This window comes from Penicillium psychrofluorescens (assembly GCF_964197705.1).
Source record: "Penicillium psychrofluorescens genome assembly, chromosome: 2".
Classification (NCBI taxonomy): Eukaryota; Fungi; Ascomycota; class Eurotiomycetes; order Eurotiales; family Aspergillaceae; genus Penicillium; species Penicillium psychrofluorescens.
Window position 1 is genome coordinate 5,067,959 of NC_133440.1, and position 27,633 is coordinate 5,095,591.

The window sequence follows — 27,633 nt, forward strand, 5'->3', positions numbered from 1 at the left end:
CGTCTTCCACGTAGGTTGCAATGCTAGTTTTGGTATTTGATGCATCTTGAGCACTCCTCCCATGGCCACTGAGGTCGAAGCGAACTACATTGTAATCTTGAAATGCTGAGACAATCGGTTGGAAAAAGTTGGTGGTACCGCCAAGTCCATGGATTCCCAGAATTGCTGGTCCATCCTGGCTTCCCTCTTGCTCATAGAATATGGTGGAATGACCATTCTGTAGTTGGCCAGTTGCCCTCACTGATGAAGCCATATTTCATGGAAGCTGTGTAGAAATAACTAATGGATTATAGATGGGGTTTTGGAATGTGAAATCAGCAGAGTGGAAAGCAATAAACATTGTTATATGTCATAAAATCCGCTCAATCAACTATCATGTAAATAATTGGAGAAAGGACAGGGACTGATGGGCACCACCGGAAACTCTCCGTCTAAAGTGGGGAAGTGGAGCTGCACCTACTCTTCCGTAATCATATATGCCCCTCGTTGCCTATCTTTTATCAAGACTTGCAAGGGTAAGGGCAGTAGGGGAAAGTTGAGGTTACAGTTCTTGTGTATTCATTCTGATTTGCTGGACTTATTCATAGACAAGAAAAACGGTATGACTTTTTCCGGGACATACCCGATACAGCCTCGCTAGAGGCCCGGTTAATACACAAGTGATGCAGGAAAAGCAGAGAGAAAAGCATAGAAAAATGACAGATAAAGAGTGAGCTGCAATTAGAGATTCAGATATACAGTGAGACGGTCAAAGAGGGCAGAGTAGATGCTTCCATGTTGAATTGATAGCCAGAGATGTGCATATTCAAGGCACCAAAATCGCGATGCATTCAATAGCCTTGGCTAGAAAGGTAATCGTGTGCCATCTGGAAGGTTTGCTGTGCAGTGTAGTGGAAGTTCATGTCATGACCAGTATTAGGGACTAATCCGTAGCCGAAGCTAGCAGCATTAGGGTAGAGATTTCGGGTTTTTGCAGTATACGACGACGGGCCTGAACCACAGTTTCCTCGGTAGCCAACCAACGGGTCTGTTGGGAGGCGGGCACATACAATCTGATCTTCTTGGCCAGTAAGAGCAAAAACTGAGCCTGTGAACCCAGGGGCAGGTAGTTGACCAAGTAACGCCGACACGAATTCGCCTAAAGTAACGGTTCCACGAAAAGAATAGTCGTGATCTGCCGCTAAAGTGTTGAAATCTCCAAAATAAAAGACGCCCGTGACGCCGGTCTGACTGGTAGCGATAGTATAGGTTGGGTCGAGGGATGGGGGGGACCGGGTTTTATCCACGAGCAAGGCGGGGGTGAAATCTCCAACGAGGATGGTACCTATGGCGCCGAGAACTAGCAGTGGGGTGAATCCTGTCAAAACGTAGGTGTCGACATCCTTAGGGTGTAGCTGCGCCAGCTCATTGCCTGTGAACGACCCTTCCGAGTGGCCAACGTAAATGATTTTTGAAAACTTTCGCCCGCCGATCTTTCCAGCTCTTGCTGCCTGGATCACGCCGTGTATAGTCTCTGCATTCATAGGAATCTGGCACTCTAGAAGTCCATTGGGCTTCGACGAAGCGCCATTGCAAAGTCGGTCAATAGACAGGGTCGGGTATCCTTCCTTTGAAGCGAAGTCGATCCAGGAGTACTCGGTCCCGTTAAATTGGTGACCAGGAGGGCCCATGCCGGACCAATAGTTTCTGTCGTATGTGATTCCATGAACCAAGATCTGAAGAGTGTTCTGCCTCGCAGGATCGGCATTGGCAGGCTCGCAATATCTCCCAGCGATGGTATAAATGCCAGTAATTGACTTCCTGGGCAGCGTGGCTGTCAAGTTCGCGACGTATTCCCCGTCGGCCGGCGTCAGTGACGCCAGGTCCAAGTCTCCCGGAATATCCAAGTTCGAAGCGGTTGCTGATACAGTGATGGCCACGTCTTCTTGGCAGCTTATCATTGGCTGCATGGCTACAGCGGATGCAGCGATGGCAAGCCACGCCGCGAGCGGCGTCAAGCATGCGAGCATAGTGAGAACACGAGGGCAGACAAGGTTGCTGCAGAAGGAACTTGGGAGCACCGGAGAAACAATATCCTGTTAATTAGCTCTACTCTAGCTGGGGAATGGATCATTTGTATACACGACATTGTTTGGGTTGAGCGGCCTCGGCCGGGATGTAAAATCGGCATCGTTCTGCCGCAAACTGCTTCCGTCCTGGTACCTTGCTTGGGTTTGCCCGGGGAAATGCGGAGAAGTGGGTCCGATCCTGAGATCGGCCTGTTGTTAGTACCGATCCTCGAACCCGACCGAGGCTGGAATGGTATTTTCTGGGGCTTTTATTGCGATCTCCGGATTTGGGTCCACAGCATGCACAAGTTTGCCGCTTGAATTGCGGGCGCTCGGCTTGACCGGACATACCACGTTGGTGCTAACCAATGATATTCTATTCCCCTGGCTCCATTTGATATTAAACTTTGCTGAGCAATGACGGCATCAATGATTCAAGTTTATCTTGCTGCAACAAGACCTGTTAAAGGACTTCAAGAAGCGTCATTCTATTCTGCCAATGAGGTTCTGGAAGAAATAGCTTTGAAAGCTGCTGCTTCGATTCCCGGCTTGTAAGAACAACCTAAGCCTAGATTATAAAGTGTTTGTCTAGCGTCTGTTTAGAATTTCCTGCGCTACAAGTCAACCCCTTAAAACAGCCATGGGCCAAAGACCGACGCCGGTAGATATCCTTTTAGGACCATGATTTCAAATTCCTCCACTTTCTAGATATCAACAAAATGCTCGCAATCAAATCATCTGCATGAAGAGAAACGCTGACCGCTTCGGGCTATAGCCCCTGAATACCCAAGCTGAGCCAATCACGATGAGGTCTTTCGATGGTCATCACAAATAACCTCCTTACGCGGATCTAAGGAATTGACATTACCAAGAATGGTATAATTATTTAGTCGAAATTATCAAAAAGAGCAACTATATAGTCATTATATACTTCAACTGTCTTGGTCCCTATTGCGGCTGCTCCTTTCCCCTCAATCTTGACTTTGGGAGCTCTACCTGGAGCCAATATCTGCGAGCTGCTTTTTTTTTCTTCTTGGGCGGTCTCCAATGCTTTTTGAACAAGAACAGGACTGCCGCACACCCTTAGTGGCTTGGATTGAGACTCTTCGATCTCAAACAGCGCAGACATGCTGAACATGTCAGTTCCAGGCATGGCAGAAAATTGGCGAAGATTCGCATGCCGCAAATAAACTGAGTCCGCGGAGGCCAAACTGTGCCACGCCTCCTGTCCTAGTATTGTTCCTCCCGGAGATGACCACCCGATCAAAGTGATACCACATGCCAGACTCCGACTCTGTAGCGAGAGAAATATTCTTAGCGCTCCTTCAAATGCTGTTGGCGATATGGATGCGTCAAGTGGAAAGCAGACTCCTATCGGCGCCAGCTCAGCATCGCGGCCTGCACGGCTGACATAGATATTGCCCAAGTTATCTTGCTATAGTGAACAATGCGCAATGTGTCAGTGACTGCCAACCCTATTATATTGGACATTGAAATTCGGTGCAGGAAGATACCGTATACTGTAACATATGCTTGGCTGCCAACAATCGCAGTCCTTTGCGCAGGCCTATATTGAGTGGCGAAACATTCAGTTCTGACAATTGCGAATAGAAGCCCAGCAGCCACTTCACTGTCTGGTCAACCTTTTGGTCTTCGGCCATAGTAGCAGGTATTTTTTTTACTCCGAATTTCCCAAGGAAGATGCGCTTTAACAGATTTTAATATTGTGCTCGTGTGAGTGGCTGTTCAGTGCTGGCCTTTCCTTCTCCACAACTGCTGACGGTCAATTGTTAATTCCAGGTCTTGTATTTCTGCGGATCGCTCATCTTGGTGATATCCCATATCCGGTCGCCTGATACTTGCACACAATAATCCCCTCTTCTGCATTCGCCAGACACTAATTCCGGAGAGATGCCGCTCATGCTGTGACGTCAATCTGCCGAAGTATCAGCGACCCCGCATTTGGCCCTTTACTCTACGCCGGCAAGTCGCCGTCCTCACACGGGTATTCTATCACAAGGACTAGTTAACCCCGCATTTTGCCCCTTCGAATGGAGTCACGGCCACTTTTCATCAATCCACTATCTCCAAAGCTATCCCAGTATGGTCTGCCCCGGTTAAATGCAACCCAGAAGCTTGATACACACCTTGAATCGTTGTTGCGGACCGTGTATTGTAGATATCACTCGAGGGCCATAATTGACATTCTTGTGCTTTTTACCGCTCTAGACCAGGAAATGACGGAATATGAAGATACAAGCTAAGGACCAGGGGTTGTAGTATACGGGCTGCACGCCACCGAAGTGTCAAAAGTCATTCATTCCGGTAAAGTTTCGGGAAAACAAATTGCGGGGATCCGCCCAAGTCCGCTTGCGAAATTGCCTAGGGAAATCTCCTCAATGTGCCACGGTGGACATAATACTATCCAGGGATATGCAGTCTTTGATTCTTTCTATCAAGGATCGCCTTCACAATCCGCGCAGTGATGCCCTCTCAGTCGAATCCAACGACCCCAAACAATCCCAACGACAGTCTGACAGCGCGCCGCACCACTACCAAAAGAAGGAAGAATCGCCAGGCCCGCAAATATGGGTTTGCCTGCGCTAATTGTAGACGCCGCAAGGCTCGATGCAATGGAAATCTACCTACCTGTGATCGTTGTCTAGCAAACAACGAGGCCTGTTACTTTGACAAGTCAGTGATTTGATAAGTCCCAACACCCCACAAGCCACTCTTTTATTGTTCATGAAACACTCAAACCGTGAATGTTTCAGCTGACGTTGGCAATAAATTGAGTATAGGGCTCCGTCTGTCACGTATGCGCTAGGTCTTCAAGATCGCCTGAAATCCCAAGAGGCAATATTGAAGCAGCTACACGATGCTGGCACCAATGAAGAGAAATCACAGTTTCTAGAGGAGTACTTTGAAAACAGTAACTCGTTATCCAAACCTCGCAGAGCCTCGCAGGCGAATCCAAATGAGAATCTCCACCAGGGTAGAGCTGACCCTCAGGCCGCTGCCAATGTTGAAGTGGACGAGTCATCTGAGGATGAAGTCACGGAGCTGCTCAATGAAACAACTGTCGGAGAAGATGGACGTATCTACTTTTATGGACGGACCAGTCATTATCACTTGCAACCAGCGCAGATCTGCGATTCCAGCGTTGCGGAAAGAGAACTATCTGAGGCTATACGATACCGATCGGCTATCCACAAAGATCCATCTCCAGGAACAAGTCCACAAACAGACTGGGGATCAATATTCACAACAGATATCTCTCAGGAGCTAGTCAGTGAACTTTTGGATGTGTATTGGTGCTGGCCGCATCATCTCCATCTTGTTCTGTGCCGGAGAATATTTATGCGTCAGCTTGCCTCCCTGATCTCTAAAAGAAATAACTGCAACACAACTGACAATCTGCCAACCAGGTGATCTTATACATTCAGGACCGTATGTCACGGTCTTCCTTCTCAACTGTACGCTAGCCCAAGCCGCTCGTTTCTCAGATCGAGAAGACGCGTCCGATCTCAGCGCATATTTTGCCAAAAAGGCACTCAATGAGCTAGCTGAGGAGATTGACCGTGGATCGTCCATCCCGACTTTACAAGGTTTATTGATTCTATCAGCAAGGGAGTGCGCTGCAGGACGAACATCTCAAGGATGGCTGTTCTCTGGCATGGCATTCCGTATGATGCGCGATCTCGGAATCCATATCCATACAAAATCACTGAGTCATCTTGAAGGCCAGTTTACACCGGAAGATCTAGCTCTTCGCCAACAGATATTTTGGAGTTGCTATACCTGGGATAAAACCATGAGTCTGTGTCTCGGTCGAGCGCCAACCATACATGAAACGATGCCAGTTCCTAGCCCGGAGACCTGGCTTGATGAAGAACCAGAAAACGAAAAATGGTTCCCTCATTTTCGTTCCTCAATTCCCTCAGATGTAGGGTGCATATCCCAAAGGTCATACACCAACAGTCGATTTTCCGCCTATTGCACCCTTTGCATTATAATCGACGACGTGTTGGACACATTGTATTCCCGGCCGCATCACGCCGGTCAAAGTCATCTGAACGGCTATTTAGATCGGATTATGGTTAAACTCGAAAGCTGGTCTGAAGAGCTTCCCTCTCATCTATACATCGCTAAAAATGACCGGATCATATCATGCCCTCCTCTCCATATTCTTCTCCTCAACCTTCTCTATCATGCTACCATAATTTTACTCTGTCGCCCATATCGATCCAAAGATTTGACTGCGAGGGTAACGGCAACAAAGGCTGCGGAGATGATCGACCGGCTACTAACACTACATGTCCGACGATTTGGGTTCAGAGTCCTCACGTACCTCGAGACATATACTGTTTTCGTCGGTGCCACAGTCAATATCTTGGATCTCAAACAGGGTGAAGGCGAAGAAGCAGAAGCTGCTGGTGCTAGATTGGCATTCAGCATGGAGGTTCTCCGAAATGCTCACAGCACTCCGTCCACGCTTAAATGCGTCGAAATTATTGAACAATGCCTGCGTAACGATAATAACGATAACCAGGCGACGAGCGAAGGCCATAGTGAAGGGAGGAGCAACAAAGCATCCAAAACTCCACAATCCCTAGTCTCACCTCAGACTTCGATTCACGAGTCACATCTGCAGCAAAGAGCGCCCCAACTGGCAGTACCTCCATCCCTTCCTGTCAACAGCAGGCCGTCATTTTTGGTGCCTCATGCCCAATACCAAAATCCGGTCAACAGCTCGGGTAGGAATTTAACCTTTTCAAACGGATCGTCTAATCATTTTCTGAGCCTTCCAGCTATATACGAGTCAAACCAGTTGGGCAAGGATCCAAACGGGACAATATTACCCAATGAATCACCACCAATGCAGATGAGTGAAGGTTTCCCAGTCGATACTCCACTGCGATGGTTGCCCGACAACGTTCGAGATGATTGTACTTGGATGATGATGGGAATGGATTTTGCCTATCCTCATGATATCTCGCGAAATTAGTTTGAGGGATGACAAAGCGACCTTCTCGATCTTCTACCGACATCTCGACTTTATGGGCGGAGCGTTTCTGATTTTATTGCTCCTAAATCTCTAGGAAGCTCTTCTCTCTACCTGGAGTAGATGAAGAAAATCGGCATAGATACCCACAGGCTTACGATCCACTAGGAAAGGCTTACGATTATGGAACATGGAGTGCAGGCTTGATAACTGGGCAGTATAAACAAGCAAGCTCTATAATAAATCAGAGAGCGGCGGGCTATTATCTATATGATAACATGTTCAACGAGAGGGGAGATTTCTAATTGCTTCGTAACCGAACATAACAACACAATCAAATAGCAGCAGCTCTCGTTGCAACATCGTGAATCACGTCAGCCACGGCCTGCGGCTGGCTCAGCATGGCAAAATGCCCCCCGTCAACAAAGTACGGGTGTACAACCCCTTCTCCGGGAATAGTAGCTATCTTCTGCTGCGCAAAAAGTGGGAACCCCGCATCCCGAGTACAAAAAATGTAGTTGGTAGGCACATCATGGTAGGCCGCGTAGGTCAGCGGAGTCCGCATAGTTTCCGGGGCATGGGGCACTATTGCGGCCAGATACTTCGATGCAGTTTCATCATCCATGTCGTTGTAGAACTTTTCTCTGGGGTCCTTGGGATACATCATCTCTCCCTGTAAGATGAGTCAACACTTGCTCCTCCGGGAAAGAGACAATATCTCCCATAGAACTTACATCTGTTGTCATAAATGCATCTAATCCGCCAGGCAAAAATGACTCGATGCTTGCTCCAGCGGGAACTAGGAAAGCCGATTCGTATATGAGGCTGATGACCCCTCCTTTCTTCCCTTGCGCAACTAGATCTTTCCGTGCCAAGCCCTTTACACTCTCTGTGCCAGGAATGCCGCCGTACGAGTGCATGACAATGATAACTTCCTTGCCCTGGGCAACGAGGTCTTCAAGATACGCTTTCCGGATATGATCGGCATCATCGTAAGCAGTCGTCGATGCCGGTCCACCCGCAGAAGGTAAGGTTATAGGTTCTGCTTGATACCCTTGAGCTCGAAGTTTATTCGCGACCAGCTCGAATGCGCTTCCTTGGTGCCAGGCACCCGGAATAAGGAGAACGGCAGGCTTCTCGATTGACATGGTGAGCAATTGTGTGGTTAAGAAAAACTCAATCACGACTGACGGCGAGAAGCCTAACAGATTACCTCGGACTCACAATGTGCCGAGCACCAGTTTGGAGCCTCTTGATTGTCATAGAGCCCCGCTCACGCTGGCCCCGTTTCTATTTCTAGATTGCGATGGGGGCCATATATCGGGTAGAGCGGCATTCCCAAGTGGAATGCCCCCGGGCGATTGTATACACATCTCATACATCCTTATTCAAGTTGTAGTTCAGTCTTTGACTTCGGAAACTTACTACAAGGGGAGCTATTATACCATTGTCCTTCAGAGTGTGAGGGACTCCGCTCAATCAATCGATACACTAAGCTCAAGGGTCCAAAAAGTCAATCGCAAACACCGAGATGATTCCGCCAATTAGATGCGACTGATAACCTCCATTGAGATTCTATTTGTAAAAGAGGTTTTTGAGTGAGGTACAGATAACAATTTAATATATTATAAGTTTCGAGTGGGGTGTTTTCTGTATCCAGCGCAGAAACTACATAAGCCACTTCCTCTGACGCACTTGTCCACCCTCGAGTGATAGACTGGCCTCAATCCGTACCCAAACGGTGGCTAGGGTCGCCGCAACTAGCAAGACTCCCACCAGGATACTAGTGTTCTCGTAGCTGCGCGGATCTGTCTTGTGTTGGCTACTCCGAATCAAAACACCGGCAACGGGTGTTCCTATCAGGGTGCCCATGCCGCGCACCATATAGAGTACACCGTTGACACTAGCAAAATTCTGCACGCCGAAGAGCTCGACTAGACTCGTGGGGAATAGCGAGACGTATGCCGAGGCAAATACGCCATATAGTATCGTGAATGCAATGAACAGGGCGCTTCCACTTGAGTGCGAGGTTACCAAAGCGGCTGGCAACCACAGCGCTAACACGGAGACAGCAGAGAACAGAGTTGTCAGAAAAAGCGTGTTAAGGCGGCCCATACGGTCAGCAGCGTGTCCGATCACAATCTTCCCCAGAGCATTGGCAGCATTTGAAATGGCAATGAAGTTTGCTGACGTCGCGGACGAATATCCTAGCGTACGGGCAAACGATGCAAAGAAAAAAACCGGTGTATAGTAGGCCGCAGACTGCAAGGCAGCACCCAATGCATGCGCTGCAAACTTGCGAGTCCGCACGACGCGCCAGTCAGCCAGTGGGATTCGGAGAATGCCCGATGAGCGAGAGGATGCAGCATTCTCGGCTTGAAGCCGTGTTAGTTGACTGGCAGGCCATTTTACGAAAAACCCTGAGATCGCGATCAAAGTGAGAGAGATGACACCCGTAATGCGTAAAGTGTTACGGAATCCGACGCGGACGATCAGCGAGCGAAAGGCGAGTGGCCACGCGACACCACCAAAACCGGTGCCCGCAAGGATAATCCCCATTGCGAGACCGCGATGGTGCGAAAACCAGGTCGGTGCCACGGTGACAGAGGGCATGTATGTGAGGCAGGTGCCGAAACCCAAAAGCAGGCCCTGGGTGAGGTTGAACTGCCATAGAGCCTGGCTGACACTGGCGAGACAGTGCGAGACGACAAAAACCAGTGCGCCGGCCCAGATGACTGTGCGTGGGGAGTAACGCTTCGTCCAGGCAGTAGAGAAAGGCGCCCCCATAGTCATCAGGGCGATGGCGAGTGTACCGATCAGGTCAATCTGCGCCGGCGTGGCACCCGTGAATGGCGTGTCGGCTTCTTTAGCCATGGAGTCATATAGGTCTTGGTACACACCAAAAGCAAAATTGATGCCGCATCCTGTAAAAACTAGCGTAGTTGATGAGGCTACAATAAGTGACGGTTGTCTGTAAGGGTCAGTCTGGCGGGGGCGGACAGAGGATTCCTTGTACATACAGACGATCCCATAAACTGCGCTGAGCAGGTTGGCCATCGGCTAGCTGCATTGGCTCCAGATCGTTTTCCATGATGTGAGATGCTAGAGATAGAGTCCCCCAGGCTCATAATTAGTTCAAGTCGAGATTTACGGATCTGACTCATGGCGTTGCGGGGGCTCGGCTAATGGCAGCCAACCATCCCGAAAATACCCTTGCTGTAGTACTTGGATGTTGTTTTGAGTTGTAGCCAACATATTGTGTTGCTGAATAAAATCACGTACGACCTTTCCAGCGAGAGTGTGTGGAATCGATCGTCATGTAGACGAGCCAACTCTGTTGTGGTACCTTGGTATCATCAGTTCATTCAAGGGACCTCTGATAATTCTTCTTAGGCACTTTGACCAGACGGTAAAACAAAACACTCGATATTTTCCTGCAGTGTTGAATCACCCAACTTGCAGCCCCGAAACCAATCGAGCAGCTATGGAGCTAACTTAGTAGATCAATCAGCAAGACGAAAAATTGAAATATGGTGAATAGAGTCGGAGAATTTTTGTTCAAGAATTACTTATACTCATAGCATTTTATGTAGCCCAAATTGTCCAGTACGTGCGACTGAAGTACGGTTTCTTGAGTACGTATGAGTATAAGATATTCCCTCTGTGGGAGGACGGGAAGCATCTAGATGAATGACGTCTACCGCTCTAGAAAGTCTAGAAAACGGCTCGCATGGAATGAAGGAGAGAAAGGAAGAAAGGAGGAATTCCACAACATTCGACTCGAACTCTTCCAGGGCGTAGGCTGGCGTCTATTCCAAGCGGAGCAAGGCAGTATGCGTTATGTCATTATTCAACACAGAAAGAGCAGACCCGACCCTAGAAATTTGATGCAAGCCTTAAATCGTGCTTGATGCCGGTGACAGCTGGTTCTAGATTTTTGAAGACCCTGCCTTTCCCTAGTTGATTGGCCTGAGGACAGAGGTCCGGCAGAATACCCGCTTTGAATATTGCTGAAACTAAAGGCTATCCACATTCCTTGCCCCCAGGCAATCAATTTGCTAAAATAGTTGTATAGATGAAATTGGTCCCACCGGCACTTCATCTATATGGTGGTCCAAGGGCCTTTTCTCGGTCATAACCTAAACCAGGTCTATGGGTCGAATTCAGCCGTTATCAGCCGCTCTCTGCAGTTATACCCATTCGGGAGGTGTCGAGTTTCGTTTCGTGTGCGCTGTCAACTTTCTTACGGTGCTTCATCAAACTCTCCACAAGACTGGCGTCCACCTCCGATCAAAATGCCTCGATCCAGAAGTGGCCTCGTTTATGGTGAATCATCTATTCTAAAGCCAGGTTAACTTCACACTCATACTAGTGTCGATCCATTGATCCATAATGTAGCTTAGCTTGCCCCATCGGCAACTTTGGAACCCTTCTCTCACGCGACGTTCATATTAAACTCTCACTTCCTTTAAATGGGGCCGGATCCCGGTCGTTTACTCATGAGGCGGTTTTGGTCCTCATGCACTCACTTCGACAATGTCAGCTACAGGGGACTTCGGGCCTGCGCCCCTGGGAGTCAACCTGGCAGATAATCAAAACTCGGAGATGCTGGGGGCTGTCGTCACACTGATGATCGTGGGGACACTGGCTGTCATTCTCCGTATATATACCCGCACCAGTGCCTCACAGGCTTATTTTGGGATCGATGACTACTTGGTATTTGCTGCGCTGGTGAGTTCATATCTTTCAAGGAATCAAATCCAAAACTAATCCTAATTTATAGGTATTTGCCTATGGAACCGGGATATGTGTTTTGATCAGTAAGCATTCCTTTTTTGGTCTATTGAAAGGCGATAATAACTGTTTGTATCATAGGCACTAAATATAAGAACGGATGGCATATCCAAGCCCTCACAAACCATGAGTTCATCGTTGTTTGGAGATTACTCTTTGCGCATGTCATGATCTACGCCACGACAGTCAGCTGCACTAAAGCGTCGATTATCATGTTCTACCATCGGATCTTCAACCTGCAATACTCTCTGTGGATCACTCTGTCTATTATCGCTGGCTACTTCGTTTCTGTTATCATTACCATGGTAGTGGCCTGTCGTCCAGTCGCATACTTTTGGTTCCAGTATACGAACCCTGCAGCAGAGGGCAGCTGTATTGATGTCCCGGAGTTTTTCCTGGTCAACGGCGTCATCGCTGTGTTGATCGACCTGATGATCCTTTGCGTGCCAGTGCCGATTATCTGGAATCTGCAGATGCCGCGAAGTCAAAGAGCAGCAGTAATTGGGATATTGTTCCTGGGTGGATTGTAAGTTTTTTTTTTTGCCCCGGTTTCCATCATCTTTTTGCTTCAGAAATGTGAAAGCCCTAACTAAAAGCGCTCAGTGTGTGTGTCGCGGGTATCGTGCGGGTTGTCGTGTTGACCAAAAACACAGACTCGGACGATCCGTCATGGAGCATCGCTCCCGTCTTCGCCTGGTCTTGTGTCGAACCGTTTATTGGAATCGTTTGCGCTTGCCTACCGACATTCTCACCAATTTTCCGTCGCTGGTGGGAAACCCTGGTGCCTCGCAGGAACGTTTCCGGAAAGAAAGGGTATCACGGTCCAGAAGGGTCAGGCATCTGGCGCATCAAGCGCGAGAAAGGCAGATCGGCGCCGAATGGCAGTGCGTTATCGCAAGATGAAGTCGAGTTGACGCATTTCCCGGGTTGGCCGGCGGGAACTCTACGCACGAGAGAGAGCAGGGAGCAGATGGTGTCACCGCATGCGCGGATCCAGATCAAGGAAGAAGTGACTATTACTTGGGCGTGATCTGTACATAAACTACATCATTCAATCAGGAGGACGTCCCCTAGTCGGGTTCATCCGGCTTGCGTGCTTAGGAGCTGGACTGTGCATATCGTTTCCACTAACCCCGCGGTGAAGACCCTTGAAGAAGGGAAAGCTCCCAATTATTAGCGGAGTGGATCCCGCTACAGCTCAATGGTGCCTGGGCGCAAGCTCTGATTGCTCGAGAGGCGATTGGGTGATCGGAGTCACTCTTGACCACATCCTGTTGGCCTTGGCCGACACCATGACCATCGACCGGTTTCGAGCTTCAAAACATGGCAACAGGCCTAGAAGCGCACGTGTATTTCCTCGGATTCTTAGAATCGAAAGGACTCTTCTCTGAAATCCCTCGAGGCCCCCTTGACAAAATCATTCGGCCGGCCGGACGGGGTCTGACGATCATCCGCAATCGTCAACTATGATGGCGTGCTCTCACCACCACCTGCATCCAATCGCGCAATACGGTCATCCCCTCAAGAGGCGGTCACGTCAATTTTCCCACTTATATACCCTCGCTCGCTCAGAGCTTTGTGCGTCATGTTCTCTTTCTCTCAACACCCTCCGCGACAGCTTGAAGCATCCCCGTCCGCGCGCTACTCAATCCCCGACCTTGCTCGTCGGTCTCCGTCGCGATGGCTGCTTCGTCCAGTCTGATACTACCCAAGGGCGAGCTGTCCAAGGAAGAGCTGCTCACTACGGGATCACTTCAAGAATACCAGCCATGGTTACTCGATGACCATCCGCTGCGCTCGTACCCGACTCAATGTATCCCGGGCCTAGGACCGTTGCTGAGAAACGGCTTCAAATCGTTCCAGATGCGCTGGAAGGAGTACTCGCTTCGCGCGGTTTGCCTTGTCTTGGCATCCTTGTACGTCTTGGTGTTTGCAACCCCATGTTGCCTCCCTGCTGACTCCTTGACAGTGCTGCATACGAGGGTCTCCGCGCGCTCACCGGGGCTATATTCCCGCCGCCCACCGTGGCGGGGGTACATCCACGTAGCTATCCTAATGCATGCATCTTCCCGCACCCGGATACCCGGCCAAACGCCCTGTCGCGATCTCTCGCTGCTGGATGCGACGGCCTGAATACCGCGCTCTGGTTAGACGAAGACGTGCTGAAGATTGGCGCTCCCACCTCGAGTCGCAAAACAGAGAATGCCCTGCAGCGGCTAAGTCTCCACCCACTTTTGTCCCAGCTCGACGAGGAAATCACCAACGATAACCCACAAGCTCCTCTGACGGCGGCTGATCCATCCGATGATTCAACTCAGCCATTCCTTCTAATCTTGGACACCAAATCCCCGCTCCCTGAATTGTACCATCTTCTTAGTTCTCACCTTGCTCCCCTCCGGGAGAAGGGATACCTGACCCACTGGGATCAGGATCGGATTGTCTCTCGCCGCGTGACGGTTGTTGTGATGGGGGATGACATTTCCGAGACCGACTGCTCGACGCATTCCTACTCTGATATCTTTTATATGGCGTCGCCGGAGGACCCGGTGGTGACCGGTTCACATGTGAGTGACGGTCTCCCTGACGTATTACCGATGTGTCTTAGTTGATTACTGCTTTTAATGATACCCAATCTCGACCGTTCTTGACTAGTGACATCTGTAAGTCTTTAGGATCCACCCGGGATCAACATTTTGGAAAAATCCTTTTGGAAAGAAACCTTGCTCAGGTTAAGGTAGATTGGCAAGACTAGATTTTGCTGGTCAATACGAGCGGACCGTTGCCAGCTAGAGGGATGATCATTTCCGTTCTTCGGGTAGAAGGGATCGCTTTCGCAGCATAATTGTCCTGGTCAGGCTGTGTAGCTCCAACAGCAATGTATATCATGGGCGTCCGGCTCAGACAACCCCCTAAGTAATGAGCGAGAAGAGCAGATCAAGCGGGATAGGAGGAGCCTCTTAGGTCGAATACTAACCCGTCGATGTCCGCCAGACGAGTATACTAAGCTATGATGCTCCCCCCTACGAGAACCCCCGCCTTGAATAACCGAGCCGAGAGCGTGCCGGGCGATCACGCTGCAGTCCGGCTGCAAATGCAAGATAGAGTCTTGGCCCCAGCTCGCGGCTAAATCACTTATGAATGTCTTCTTCTTCTTCTTCTTCTTTCCCCAAATCCATGATCCGGAACCGAGTTCTCCGCCCGCTAGCCTCGGACTTGCAAGCCTCATTTGGCGCCGGGCGCTATTTCCAAGCGAGCATCGGTCGCGCGATCATCAGCCGCTGATCCTGCATCACAGCTCTGGCCCCGGTCGGATGTGCTTTTTGTCTTTTCCACCGCCATTTTCCCACTGAGCTTCCCCCCAGGGTCCGCTCTGGATTTCTCTTCCCAGGGCCTCTCACCCACCTTTTGCTAATTCGTTTCCCTTTTCGTCACACCCACGGAGAGATGGACTTTTTCCGACGCCTCAACCAGAGTTACGCTCCCCGTCCGTCGCCGTTGGGCGCCACGCAGCAGCAGCAGCAGCAGCGCCCATCGTCCGGTACACCAGCCTCGAGTCCCGAGTCTCGCCGTCCCAACGAGAGCCATCGCAATCGTGATCAGTCGCGCCCGACGACATCTGCCTATACGCGCACATCACCCACATCTCCAGCGACGGGCTTTGGCCCGCGATCTGTCTCCCGACCGTCGTCCCTGCGTGGAGATGCCCCGAGCACAGACAAGTCGGCCCAACCACATCGTCGCCATGGCAGTCTCGACCGCAAAGAACCGTCGGCCACACATCGGCGGAACCAGTCGCAGCCCTTTCTGCGGTATCGCGAGGGTACATCTCCCTCCGTTCGTTCCTCTCCCCTGGCTGTCCTTCCCCGGGATCGGCTCGGGAGCTTGTCTCAAAGTGGATTAGCTCATCCCCTTGCCTCTCCCGGTCTAGCGCCAGGTCGAGCTTCCCTGTCCGCCTTTCATTCTGCCATTCTTCATTCTCCCCTGCGCCAGCTGACCGACCTTCTTTGCTGACTGACATAGGGCTGCTGGGACACCGCGACATGAATCCGCCCCCCCACGACTCTGTGCATCGTACCTCTCACGGTAGCAGTAGAAGCCCTGTGTATTCCGGTAAGTCTTTGCCCCCTCCCGGGACCCGTCGCGCCGCATCCCGGTCTCACTTGGCGTTGGAATGGCCTCGCATTGACCTGCGGCGGAATGACGCTATTCGCGCCTCTGTCGAAAAACAAACATGCGCTGACGGTTTTTCATTACATCCAGGTCAACACGAACACTCGGCGCCACCTGCGTTCGGGAATCGCCAGATGCCACCTCCATCTCCTCCACACGCCTACGGCTCGCGAGCGCAATCTGCGAACGCGCCTCCCTCGTCTTCCATGCTTTCTCGCGACCCTTCTTCCGGCCAGTCCCACCGTCCAGGCAGCAGCATGTCCATCTCCTCCATGTTAGGCGGTGATTCCGAACGTCCGGCCCGAGATTCAGGCTCATCGTTCTTCTCCCGCCCATCATCGCTGGTTGGTAGCGCACTGCCATCCTCAGCGACTGGTGCCATGTCACCACCTAGTGGACCAGCAAGACCATCGCCGCTCGACCACCCTCTCTTCCGCCGATCGCGTACCCCCGAAAAGTCTTTGTCGTCCAAGTCCCAGACCGGCCGGCCTTCCCCATCGGGATCCGGGAGCGGGTCGCATCTCTTCTCGGAACAGTCCAGATTTGGTGGCCTGTCGCGCGGACCGTCATCGTCACAGTTCCCAGATAAGCCTCACTCGACACACCCTTCACCCCGAATCTCATCGGCAGAGGCACCACCAAACGAGCCTCGGCGAATGAGTCTGAGTGGCCCCATCGCCCGACCGAGCAGCCAGCCACCACATGCCGACGGGCCAACGCGCGCGCCGGCTTACAGTCCGATCTCACGGCCGTCTGGAAGTGTGTCAGAACGGCCGTTTGAGTCGGGTCCGCGCTCTGCATCTACATCCTACATGGGGCAAGATTCTGCGCTCAGCCGGCTCGGTAGCCTTTTTGGGGATCGCCGCTCAGAAGATCCTCTATACCGTGATCGAGATCGAACTGCCAGCCATAGGACTGATGCCAAGGCTTCCCGAGGCGCGTCATCCCGCTTTGGTTCGCTCTACGGAGATCGGGAACCAGCCGAACGGCAATCGAGCGCCTCGACTTGGGAGCAGCGTTCACACCCAGCATCGCCGGAGATTAGGCGTTTCCCTGCACCGGAAAGTGCATCAGGGTTTGGATTCGGCGCTATTCAGAGCTACACCAAGTCCTTGGGCTCTCAGCCCGGCGGGGGCCGCCAGCCTTCGTCTTTACAAAGTCGACACAGCCAGCCCACTTCGCCGCCACATGAACCGACGTTTAAGCAAACGCAGCCTCCACGCATAGGCTCGACCCCAGCCGGGGCGTCGTCGTCGGCTGTCCCAGGACCATTCAGTCTCTCAACCACAGAAGACACGCGACGCAAGGGAAGTGATGAACTTTTCCACCATCGCAACTTGCTAGCGGTTGGGGCAGATGGAAAGCGCGGCGGACGAGCCTCACCTCTTCCTCAGGCCGTTCAGGGAGCTCAGGCTCCGTTCATCGGGGGGCCCACTGGCGAGTCTGGCATCAAGAATGAGCTGGGACGAGTGTTTTCTGGAATTGGAAGCGGTGTTGGCGGCGTGACGGCCAGCTCTGCCAATAGTGGATCGCCGACACCCATGACATCCAGCCCGTTCAAGCGTGACAGTTTCACCGGGCGCTCCTCCAACGGCGAAGTGTTTGACGAGTCCAATATCGCCCGACCGGCATCTGCCACGGGCTCCAAGAGGGCACGAAAATCACAAGATGAGGATGTTCAGATGGATTTGGAGGGATCAACGCTGTCAGCGCGTGGAAACCGTCGTGCTCGACACCCCCATCAGCATCACCATCACCATCAGTAAGTCTCATATGGTCATTGATTCATCATTTCTGCTAACCATTGTTTGTAGTCATCACCATCATCGCCATAAGCTTGAAGAGGAGGCAGTGGCTGGGCTGCAGCGTCCGCTGTCGTCCGCGAATTATCTCCATCCCACCTCTACCCCAGCAGACGGGACCCCTGCGTCTGCCTCTGGCCATCATCACCACCACCATCACCACCATCACCACGCTCCTCGACCGGCCGCCCTCCCAGTTGCTATATCGACACCTCTGCGGGAACCCCGAACCACCGTGAATATCGAGCCCTTGCTGTCCAGCGTGGCTGACCGACCGCGGCATCACCTGGGATCCACGCTCTACACCCCACGAATCAGTGCCCCGTCAGCCAAGGCATCTGTGGACAGCGCCAAGTTCGGGTACACTACGATCCCACAACCGCTTCCCCGGTTTGAAGGGCGCGAAAATTGCACGTTTACCGTCCGCGTTCCGCGTTTCCGGATCGACGCAAATCACCGCGAAGAGATCTGCGCGCGGCGTGCGTTGTGGGGAACCGGTGTCTACACGGACGATTCAGATCCAGTCGCTGCCGCGATCCACTCGGGGTACATCCGGGGTGCATGGGGCGAAGACGTTGACGAGTCCATGCTCGACCTGGAAATCAAAGACACCTACCAACATGCCCCGCAGCCCGAAGTCAATGGAGTCGACGCTCTCAAAGCAGATGCACAGGCAAGCAGGGAGCCACGCCTACCCCCTGTTCCTCCAGCGGACAAAGATCTCCATATCACTCTCTTGATATTGCCGCGTCTCGAGCGGTATGACTCGGCCGTGTTGTTCGGGATCAAGTCGCGGGTGTGGGATGGCCGGCATGACGGCATGAGCTTCAAGGTGCATCGCATTGACTGGGTGGATGAGGGGGTAGGTCGCGGAGAAGAGCGAAGCGGCGAGGCCCGACGCAAACGCCTGCGCACTCTGATGCAAAGCGGCCGCATCTGCACTGGGCCGGCGATGGCGAAGATGGACGCGCTGCGCCAGAGCGGGGTGCAGGTTCCCCGGGCTCTTGATGGTAAGAACCAACCAGCACCAGTGCAGCCGGTCTCTTAAACGGCTTTCTTTTTGTATCATTGCGGTTCCTTTACGGCGTTGTCGATCCATGGCCCTGTTTCCCGTTCACAACGGAGTTTCTTGTGGAGTATGCGGTTGGCTTCGGCGATTCTTTGAATCATTCTTGTTTCTTTGGTTGTTTTTTTTTTTTTGGTTTTTTGCATCTGCTGATACCAGGTTTGGTGTCATCGCATTCTGGCCTTCGGCGAAGGGATGTATTCCGGTCATGTTAGGGCTTTCTCAATCCATACATCGTAATCTATCTACACCGTTTGTTGTTGTCCGCGGGAATGCTCCATTGTGGTTGGCTCGTCCGGATCAAGCGTAGTGAACTAGCTCTCCCCGCATTATTATTCTTGCCTGTGGGTTGTCTTTGCCAGGGCGATCACTGCGTCGAGGCTAGAAGTGGATGTATATAATAATTTTGGACTTCATCTTTGGCGTTTCTTCCCCTGTCTGTACCCAGCTGCTTCTTGGCCCTAGAATCCACCCAACTCCCTACCCGCCCAACCTTCCATCATCCGATGGACCGAGGCCCAGTGACAAAATTGACAAAAGCTGGAGAAACATACCGTACGCCCCATTTCCGCGGCAAACTCGGGCGTCGGTCGGTGCCGTTACCATACCTGACGATACACCGTTCGGCCCTTCCTCTCAACCGAGGCAACGGGCGGGATCTCTCTTCCTTTATTCCTTGTCGTCGCTGTCCTGCCTGTCCGGTGATTTTCTTCTTTTTTCTCTTCTTTTCATACCTCCTACTCTCTCCCCTTATATCCTACCACCACTGAGAGGGATGTTCACTGCTTCTGCGAGAAGCCGTCTCTCTACCTTGTCACGGCCCCGGCAACCTCCGACAGTCTCTCTCCTCGCTCGCTCCGTGGTAAGACGGCCGTCTCCGACCTGGCTTACAGCTCGCAAGAGAGTACGCAGGAACAATTGACTGACTTCCCGCCAACAGACCCCTACAATGGCTCCCCGGCGAAAGGCGTCTTCGGTCCCTGAGGGTGAGTGATTCGATTCACATGTTGACCGCTCCCAGGTCCCCACAGCGGGACCATCGCCATGGCTAACCGAACTCGCCCAGGATACAAGGAGGATCTCTCCAAGGGCAAGATGCTCAGATTCGAAGATTCCCTGCCTCGTTTACCCGTTCCCTCCCTCGAAGAAACCGGCGCCCGATACCTAAAGTCCGTCCACGCAGTTGTCTCCGAAACCGAGTACGAGCGCACCAAGAAGGCTGTCGAGGCGTTCATTCGCCCCGGCGGTGAGGGCGAGCCTCTGCAGAAGCGGCTGCTGGCACGCGCAGCCGACCCCAAGATCAAAAACTGGCTGGCGGAGTGGTGGAACCAGGCCGCGTACCTGGGCTACCGGGACCCCGTTATTCCCTACGTCTCCTACTTCTACTCCTACAAGGATGACCGGCTGCGCCGCAACCCGGCCCAGCGTGCGGCAGCGATTACTTCGGCTGCGCTGGAGTTTAAGCGCCAGGTGGATGATGGCTCCCTGGAGCCCGAGTACATGCGTGGCCAGCCCATGGCCATGAACTCGTACGAATTCATGTTCAACTGCTGCCGTATCCCCGGCGACGGCGCGGACTTCCCGCGCAAGTATGCCGCGGCCGAGAACCAGCACATTGTGGTGGTGCGCAAGAACCAGTTCTTCAAGGTGCCTTTGGTCGTCGACGGACAGGCTCTGAATGTCTCCGAGCTGGAGCAGCAGTTCCAGCACGTCTACGAGACCGCCCAGCCCGCGCCGCCGGTCGGCGTGCTGACCGTTGCGGACCGTGACCATTGGGCCGCTGCTCGTAAGAAGCTCGTTGCCGCCGACCCGGCCAACGAGAATGCTCTGCGCGACATCGAGTCCGCCGGATTCGTGATCTGCCTGGATGACGCTAAGCCCGTCACCCTGGAGGAGCGCTCCCACCAGTACTGGCACGGCGATGGCTCCAACCGTTGGTTCGACAAGCCTCTGCATTTTATTGTCAACGAGAACGGCACTGCTGGTTTCCTGGGCGAGCACAGCATGATGGACGGCACCGCTACCCACCGCCTCAGCGACTTTGTCAACGCCACCATCTTCAATAAGAAGATCGATCTTTCTGCCAAGCCTGTGCGCTCTTCGCTGGCAGAACCTAAGCCCATCACCTTCCACCTGAATGAGGAGGTCAATGAGGCCGTGGATTTTGCTGCCCAGTACCACCGCAAGCAGATTGCCGACCACGAGCTGGTTGTCCAGGCCTACCAAGGCTACGGCAAGGGTCTCATCAAGAAGTTCAAGTGCAGCCCCGATGCCTTCGTCCAGATGCTCATTCAACTGGCCTACTTCAAGATGTACGGCAAGAACCGCCCTACTTACGAGTCCGCCGCCACTCGCAAGTTCCAGGAGGGCCGCACCGAGACCACTCGCACCGTTTCGGACGAGAGCGTCGCATTCTGCAAGGCCCACCAGGATCCGACTGTGTCTCGTGAGGAGGTCGTTCGGTTGTTCCGCGCCGCCCTCGCCCAGCACACCAAGTACACCCTCGAGGCTAGCGACGCCCGCGGTGTCGATCGCCACCTTTTCGGTCTGAAGAAGCTCCTGCAGCCCGGTGAGAAGCTTCCCGCTCTCTTCGAGGACCCGGCCTACACCTACTCCGGCTCTTGGTACATTTCCTCCTCGCAGCTGAGCTCCGAGTACTTCAACGGTTACGGCTGGAGCGAGGTCATCCCCGAGGGATGGGGCATTGCCTACATGATCAACGAGAACAGGTAAGTTTTGTTCTTTTCCAGGATATAATATGAGATGCTAATGAGTTACAGCCTCAACTTCAACATCGTCTGCAAGCGCCTCGGCGCTCACCGCATGAGCCACTTCCTGAACGAGGCTGCCTCCGAGCTGCGTGATCTGCTCATGCCGGATCTGGCTGCCCAGCCTGAGAAGGCGAAGCTTTAGTTCCTTTGTATCTGCTGTGTGTATCGGTTTTTTGATCGGATTCGGGTTTGGGTTTGGTCCAGCGACTACCATAGATGAATATACTTCTTGTTTTGTAGATTTGGTCATGGTTTGCTGTGAAGGAAATCTTTCGTTGTATAATTTCTTCCAATGAATATTTATTGTTCTTATTCCCGTTCTTAATTTGCATCAAATAAAATTCGACAGACAACCTCCGGTCTAGTCAGACTCCAAAAATGCACCTCCCTACCTCCCCTTCCATACACACTTAACAGACATTAATTACTAGCTCCCGTAACCTCCATCCCCACTGTCTTTACGGCCTTATCCAAACGACGCACCGGGTGAGAGAGCAAACTTGCTTAGAGCACGCAGTCTCGCGCCATAGAAGTAAAGCAGCCAGATACCAACAATACCAATAACACTGAGCCCACCAAGGAGGCTGACACCGCGCGCAACGCCCAGGTTGCCGAATAATGGATGCGCAATGAGCACACTGCCACAAGCCAACGCACTGCGGAAGAAATCATTCGCAGCAAACAGACTGGCAGCGTACTTGGGGTAGCTGAGCGGGATATACACGAAAACACACTGCATGACGATAAACACCGTCCCACCGTAGATGGTGATTCCGATCGTAGGCGCGATCCAGTGGATCGAGGCGCGAGCCGTCCAGGCGAAGAGGAAGAGACCAATTGTCGGACCGAACGCGGCGGGCAGGGCTGGGATCAGGCGCGACTCTTGCACCGGGAATCCAAAGCGGGCGATGCGCGGGTTCATCCAGAAGTATATGTAGGAGAAGTAGACGGCGATGCCGACAATGCAGGATACCAAGATACATAGGAAGACTAGACCGGTTTGGCCGAGGTTCATATTGTAGTCGACTGGGTAGACCAGCGGGAAGACCTCGAAGAAGGAGTAGTAGATACCGTAGATGATGGCCGTGTAGATCTGGACGAAGAGCACAGCAGGATCCTTGATCGTGATTTCCATAGGCTTGATCAGCGCATCCACGGCAACATCTGAAACGCGCATATTGCGCTGGTCAATCTCAGACTGGGACATGAAACGGTCATCGTTGTAGATTCGGCGGAGACGGCTTGCGCGCCGGAGCAGGATCGTCGAGCTGCTTGTCTCGGGGAGGAAGAAGAACATGAGGATGAGCACGGGGGCTGAGGCCCAGATCGATTCGAAGAGAGACCAGCGCCAGGACTCGGCGGGGACGGAGAAGCCGCTGAGGAGTGGGCCGAGGGCAGCTATATTGCACTGTTAGTATCGATGAACCTGAGCGGAAAAAATTGGTGTGGTAGACTTACGTCCACAGAATGCGGCAGAGACCCAGGCCATCATGGCGTAGGGCAGAGACATAAGACTATACATATCGCCGATCGAAGCACCGCCCGAGGCAAGACATGGCGAGCCGAAGAATCCCTGCAGGAACCGGAGCACCATCAGACCGGGGAAGTTGCCCACGAAAGCTGTAGGGATGGATATGATGACGAAGAGGAACATGGTCACGATATAGACTGGGTTGCGCCCAATGATGGGGATCTCACTCATCGGTGAGAAGATCAAGGGACCAGTTCCATATCCGAGCACATACAGCGAGAGACCCAGTGTAGCGAGCAGCTCGCTGACACCGAATTCCTTCATGATACCTTGCTCCGACGAGGTATAGATGGCGGACGTGGTGTATACCACGAAAGTATAGAGACAGATTATTGTTGCCATCAGCGCGCGCTTGAGATTGGACCAGTTGTGTGGATTCTCGACGTCATCGGAATAGTACCAGTCGACCAGGATAGCGCCATCTTTGGTCTTTTTCGGGGTAATGGGAATGGACTTGACTTTTTCGATCTCGTGTTGCTCATCCGCTTCGAGGCGGGCTTCTGTGAATGGTAGACTATTTTGTGTCGTGACGTGACTGAGACTTTCGTCAGTTTCGGCCTGAGCTTCGGTTTGAGCTTCGGTTTGAGCTTCGGTTTGAGCTTCGGTTTGAGCTTCGGTTTGAGCTTCGGTTTGAGCTCCGGTTTGAGCTCCGGTTTGAGTGTCCCCGGAGCCGGTTGAAGCGTCCAACCCGTCCATGACCTTGATCCATTGTTCAGGTAGCTTGAATTCGGCCTTCTCCTCGGGATATTGAAAGTATTTGTTTTTTGTTATAAAGCGGACAAGCTGCCCGAAGGGGGCATCTCGGATAACAGCTTGCATACTGGGAATAGATCGTCGGAGACGAACTATTGATTGGTTTTTTTTTTTTTTTGGGCGACACCAGGAAGTAAAGCATGCAATGGAAGGCTATCTGGAATACAATATGTACATTGAGATGTGACAAGCTCTTTATAATTGTCTTCACTCCGTTTAACTCCATCCACAACCATGACGTGGGTTATCACGAAGGGTGCTTGCTAATCCATGCCTGAACCAACAATATTATAAATCAGGCATTGAAACTTCTCAAAGCAGAGTTGACTCATTTAACAATGGAGATGATTGGACCATTGACCAAGTCGAGATTAGCATGGCCCGTTGAATTGCCCCGATCCCGATGTGCCCAGGCATCGATGGATCCATTCGCTAATTGTGGTTCGCAAAGGATGTCGCGACGGAGTTAAGGCCAGATTAATAATGAGACGCTGGCGGGAGGGAGCGAGTTGGTTAATAATATTTCGTTCTGCTGCTTACCATTCCCAATGGCACAATCCATGGATGACCGGATTCATCTGCCGCCGCATTGGGTATGTCGAAATTCTAATCGAAACTCTTTTCCATCACGTCATTCTGGATTGGGTAAATGGATGAGCTGTCTTGGCAATCACGACTGATTCATTTCCCTTGGCGCGACAAGCGGCCAGAGGGTTTACACATGGCCTGCGATCGCGGTCAGCCGCAGATTCTGCGGTACGTCTTTTGACCATGACTTTGGAGGACAGATCCGGATTTGAATGACATTGTCGCGCATTTTTGGTTGAGTATAATACTAGTTGACGTCTTAACTAACTGGGCGGGCCACTTTTAAACCGCCGAACCTCAATGCGAAAAACTACGACGGAAAGAACATCGCGAAAAGCCAGAAGTTCCACTGCTTCAAGCACAATTTTGAATCGTATCCATCCCTCGCAGGCGTAGTGTTCTGACTGCCCCCAGAATACCCCTTGCGTAAGACCACAGATTAGCCTTACTTACCCCAGTATCCCTCGTTCAGCCTCCGCAAATATGCAGAGTCGCAATCACAGTCTCGATCAGACAGGTCGACCAAAATGTGCCGGTAGGCCAAACAGAATGCGAGTGACAAAGTACCGGCTCTGGACGGTAACATGATTGACAGGTATCGGGTGACAAGTCATCGGCTGATCGCCGTCGCTCTGGGGTTCGGATCTCGGTACATGTTCACACCTTAAGACGCCATTGCGGGAGGGTTATTGCGAAGAGGTGATATTCGCAAGAATCTGTCTTGGGTGACGGTACTGCTACGGAGCGGTCGCATCACGTAGTTCAGAGACCTGATCGTCTCAAACCAACCCAAGTAGCCGATTGTCGAGCGGATCTCGGCAAGCACGCGTGCTGTTTGTCTCTGCGGGGCATTTCACCTGACTGCATTAATGATTCGTTTCTGCAAGGAACTCAGGCTCCAATTCGCCCGCCAAGTCCACCACGCAGACACGCAATATGAGTAGCGTATTGCGGAGTCAGCTAACTACACTACAGCTCTATTGCGCTGTGTCTATCCCAGAAGCTTGTCGGCATATATAAGACAGGACGTATTGTCAGCAAGTTCTCTCACAGCGAGTCTTATTGTAGACAGACGGAGAAGTCCAACCTTTCGCGATGAATCCATCTCTTGCCCTCGGCCTCACGGAGGTGTCTCTCTCCAGCAGTCAACCATACAGCCTCGTTCCAGAAGCTCAAGCGCCTATTGGCGCATCTCAGCTGGTTGACCCGTCTTTTCCCAGTTTTGCGATTCAAGCGAGCTCATTTCCGGCCTATTCAGGTGCGTGAAGTTTATCCTAGACACGCACAGGGTCGTTGAACTCACTAAGAACTGGTATAGGCAATGCCTCGCATCCCAATACCTTTTCTATCAACCTAGTCCGTGCAATCGAAGAGCGCACAGGAGGGCCTTTGGTTATTCGCGTCGGTGGGACAAATGGGTAAGTCATTTCCCACGGCTATCTCGAATCCCTTCCTCTAAATGCTCAAAGGGATTTTTCCAATTTCAACCCGGCCCAAGCAAGCCCTATCGAACCCCCAATGCAGGGGAGTGGCGTCCAGCAAAAATTCGTCCTGGGGCCTGATTTTTATGAAGGCTTCGGCAATTTCCCCGAAACCCGTTGGGTCTATGATATCCCTTTTGCCAATGAAAACCATACGGATTCCCTTGATCAGGCGCGCGCTGCAATCCACCAGATAGGCTTCCTAAACATGGATGCCCTGGAAATTGGCAATGAGGTTGACCATTATATCAGCCAGGGTGTGCGCCCTGCTGGATGGGGACCGCAGAATTACACTGTTGAATTCTTGGACTATGCACAATTTCTCACGGATGCACTGTTTCTGCCGGATTTGCCGATTTTCCAAACGCTAGCCTTGTCATCTGCTAGGGTGCCGCCGTGGACCGCGTAGGTTTTCCGCTGTTGTTTGTTCGCACGCTCTCTCTAACGGAGACTAGACAAGCGGTGTTTGAGGATGACATCACAAAAGGCAACCGAATCAAATCAGTCTCCTTGCACCAGTAAGCGAGGCATTCTGTCTCCATTGTGAACATCCACTAATATCATCCAGTTACGAGTACACGAATACAACCACGACCCTGCAAGGTCAGTGTTTTGCCTGGCATTTCATGGTATGCTTGCTGATAACAGATCAGAAACTCTCATGAATCACACTTTTGTCACGAGCGGTGTGGATGATGCCTTTTCCTCCGACTTTGAATACATGAAAACAAATTTCCCGGAAATCGAGATAGTGCTTGGTGAGGTTGGGCGCTTCCGTGACGGCGGGGGATCCCTTGATCAATCCGAAGGTATTTTCGGGTCTGCGTTGTGGACCGCCGATTATTTACTATACACGATGTCATTGGTAGGACTCGATTTTTCGTCCAATTTCAAGTACGATAACAACTAACCAGTTGAGGGCATACAGGACGTAAAGCGCGTCAATATGCAATTGAGCATGGCATTCGGCTACGCCGCTTGGCACCCAGTAGCCTATGATGGTCTTGAGCCAGCAGTTATCGCACCATATTATGGCCACCTCCTCGTTGCTGATTTTATGAAGGGCTCAATTGATTTTCGAGTGAGTGAAATTCAAACGGATGACGATCTGCTTGCTGCCTACGCCGGCTATGAGCTTGATCAGCTCAAACGCGTTGCCATCATGAATTACGAAGTCTGGAATACGGGCGATGGCGAGCGTCCTATTCAGAAATTTGATTTGACCGTTCCTGGCTTTATTACATCTGTCCGAATCTCCACCTTGACCTCTCCTGGTGGAGCGAGCGCTACCAGCGAGTTCTATTGGGCTGGGCAGACGTGGACCTACGCAAACGATGGTGTTGCACAAACCGTATCCCAAAAATACGAAGAAGCGTCCGTTAGGGATGGACATGTGGTGGTTACTGTCGGCGCCAGTGAAGCGGTGATAGTCACTTTATGTTCTTCCTTGATTGGATGGGAATGCTAGAATTGACCTTCTTATGATGAGATGTTCATCGCCCTATTTTCCCTCTTCGACAGCCGTTGCGGCTATGTTTGTGCTCTAAAGTAATACTGGTTTATTGTAAACTACAACGAATGACTAGTTCGTAAGAAGCCGTAGAGCAGATAAGTGATCTTAACG

The 27,633-nt window shown here is 51.9% G+C and overlaps 9 protein-coding genes across 9 annotated transcripts; 5 read left to right on the forward strand and 4 right to left on the reverse strand.

Annotated features, from left to right (window-relative positions):
• Positions 1 to 830: 830 nt before the first annotated feature.
• On the reverse strand, positions 831 to 2,009 carry PFLUO_LOCUS4091 (uncharacterized protein; the record flags this gene model as incomplete). The annotated part of the gene is made up of 1 exon (XM_073781407.1): positions 831 to 2,009. The coding sequence occupies one exon, from the start codon at positions 2,007 to 2,009 to the stop codon at positions 831 to 833; it is 1,179 nt and encodes a 392-aa protein (XP_073638165.1).
• Positions 2,010 to 7,387: 5,378 nt separating this feature from the next.
• Positions 7,388 to 8,201, reverse strand: PFLUO_LOCUS4092 (uncharacterized protein; the record flags this gene model as incomplete). Its single annotated transcript, XM_073781408.1, has 2 exons — positions 7,388 to 7,726; positions 7,788 to 8,201. The coding sequence occupies 2 exons, from the start codon at positions 8,199 to 8,201 to the stop codon at positions 7,388 to 7,390; spliced, it is 753 nt and encodes a 250-aa protein (XP_073638166.1).
• Positions 8,202 to 8,721: 520 nt separating this feature from the next.
• PFLUO_LOCUS4093 (uncharacterized protein) lies at positions 8,722 to 9,927 on the reverse strand (the record flags this gene model as incomplete). Its single annotated transcript, XM_073781409.1, has 1 exon — positions 8,722 to 9,927. One exon carries the CDS (start codon positions 9,925 to 9,927, stop codon positions 8,722 to 8,724), a length of 1,206 nt encoding a protein of 401 aa, XP_073638167.1.
• A 1,662-nt stretch (positions 9,928 to 11,589) lies between these two features.
• PFLUO_LOCUS4094 (uncharacterized protein) lies at positions 11,590 to 12,877 on the forward strand (the record flags this gene model as incomplete). Its single annotated transcript, XM_073781410.1, has 4 exons — positions 11,590 to 11,784; positions 11,837 to 11,873; positions 11,929 to 12,373; positions 12,451 to 12,877. The coding sequence occupies 4 exons, from the start codon at positions 11,590 to 11,592 to the stop codon at positions 12,875 to 12,877; spliced, it is 1,104 nt and encodes a 367-aa protein (XP_073638168.1).
• Positions 12,878 to 13,527: 650 nt separating this feature from the next.
• On the forward strand, positions 13,528 to 14,456 carry PFLUO_LOCUS4095 (Altered inheritance of mitochondria protein 6; the record flags this gene model as incomplete). Its single annotated transcript, XM_073781412.1, has 2 exons — positions 13,528 to 13,763; positions 13,817 to 14,456. 2 exons carry the CDS (start codon positions 13,528 to 13,530, stop codon positions 14,454 to 14,456), a joined length of 876 nt encoding a protein of 291 aa, XP_073638169.1.
• A 2,217-nt stretch (positions 14,457 to 16,673) lies between these two features.
• PFLUO_LOCUS4096 (uncharacterized protein) lies at positions 16,674 to 18,867 on the forward strand (the record flags this gene model as incomplete). The annotated part of the gene is made up of 3 exons (XM_073781413.1): positions 16,674 to 16,677; positions 16,786 to 17,779; positions 17,832 to 18,867. The coding sequence occupies 3 exons, from the start codon at positions 16,674 to 16,676 to the stop codon at positions 18,865 to 18,867; spliced, it is 2,034 nt and encodes a 677-aa protein (XP_073638170.1).
• A 967-nt stretch (positions 18,868 to 19,834) lies between these two features.
• PFLUO_LOCUS4097 (Carnitine O-acetyltransferase mitochondrial) lies at positions 19,835 to 21,798 on the forward strand (the record flags this gene model as incomplete). The annotated part of the gene is made up of 3 exons (XM_073781414.1): positions 19,835 to 19,871; positions 19,952 to 21,614; positions 21,666 to 21,798. The coding sequence occupies 3 exons, from the start codon at positions 19,835 to 19,837 to the stop codon at positions 21,796 to 21,798; spliced, it is 1,833 nt and encodes a 610-aa protein (XP_073638171.1).
• A 324-nt stretch (positions 21,799 to 22,122) lies between these two features.
• PFLUO_LOCUS4098 (uncharacterized protein) lies at positions 22,123 to 24,006 on the reverse strand (the record flags this gene model as incomplete). The annotated part of the gene is made up of 2 exons (XM_073781415.1): positions 22,123 to 23,054; positions 23,115 to 24,006. The coding sequence occupies 2 exons, from the start codon at positions 24,004 to 24,006 to the stop codon at positions 22,123 to 22,125; spliced, it is 1,824 nt and encodes a 607-aa protein (XP_073638172.1).
• Positions 24,007 to 26,046: 2,040 nt separating this feature from the next.
• PFLUO_LOCUS4099 (uncharacterized protein) lies at positions 26,047 to 27,477 on the forward strand (the record flags this gene model as incomplete). The annotated part of the gene is made up of 5 exons (XM_073781416.1): positions 26,047 to 26,414; positions 26,465 to 26,527; positions 26,578 to 26,612; positions 26,663 to 26,874; positions 26,938 to 27,477. 5 exons carry the CDS (start codon positions 26,047 to 26,049, stop codon positions 27,475 to 27,477), a joined length of 1,218 nt encoding a protein of 405 aa, XP_073638173.1.
• Between the last annotated feature and the right edge of the window lie 156 nt (positions 27,478 to 27,633).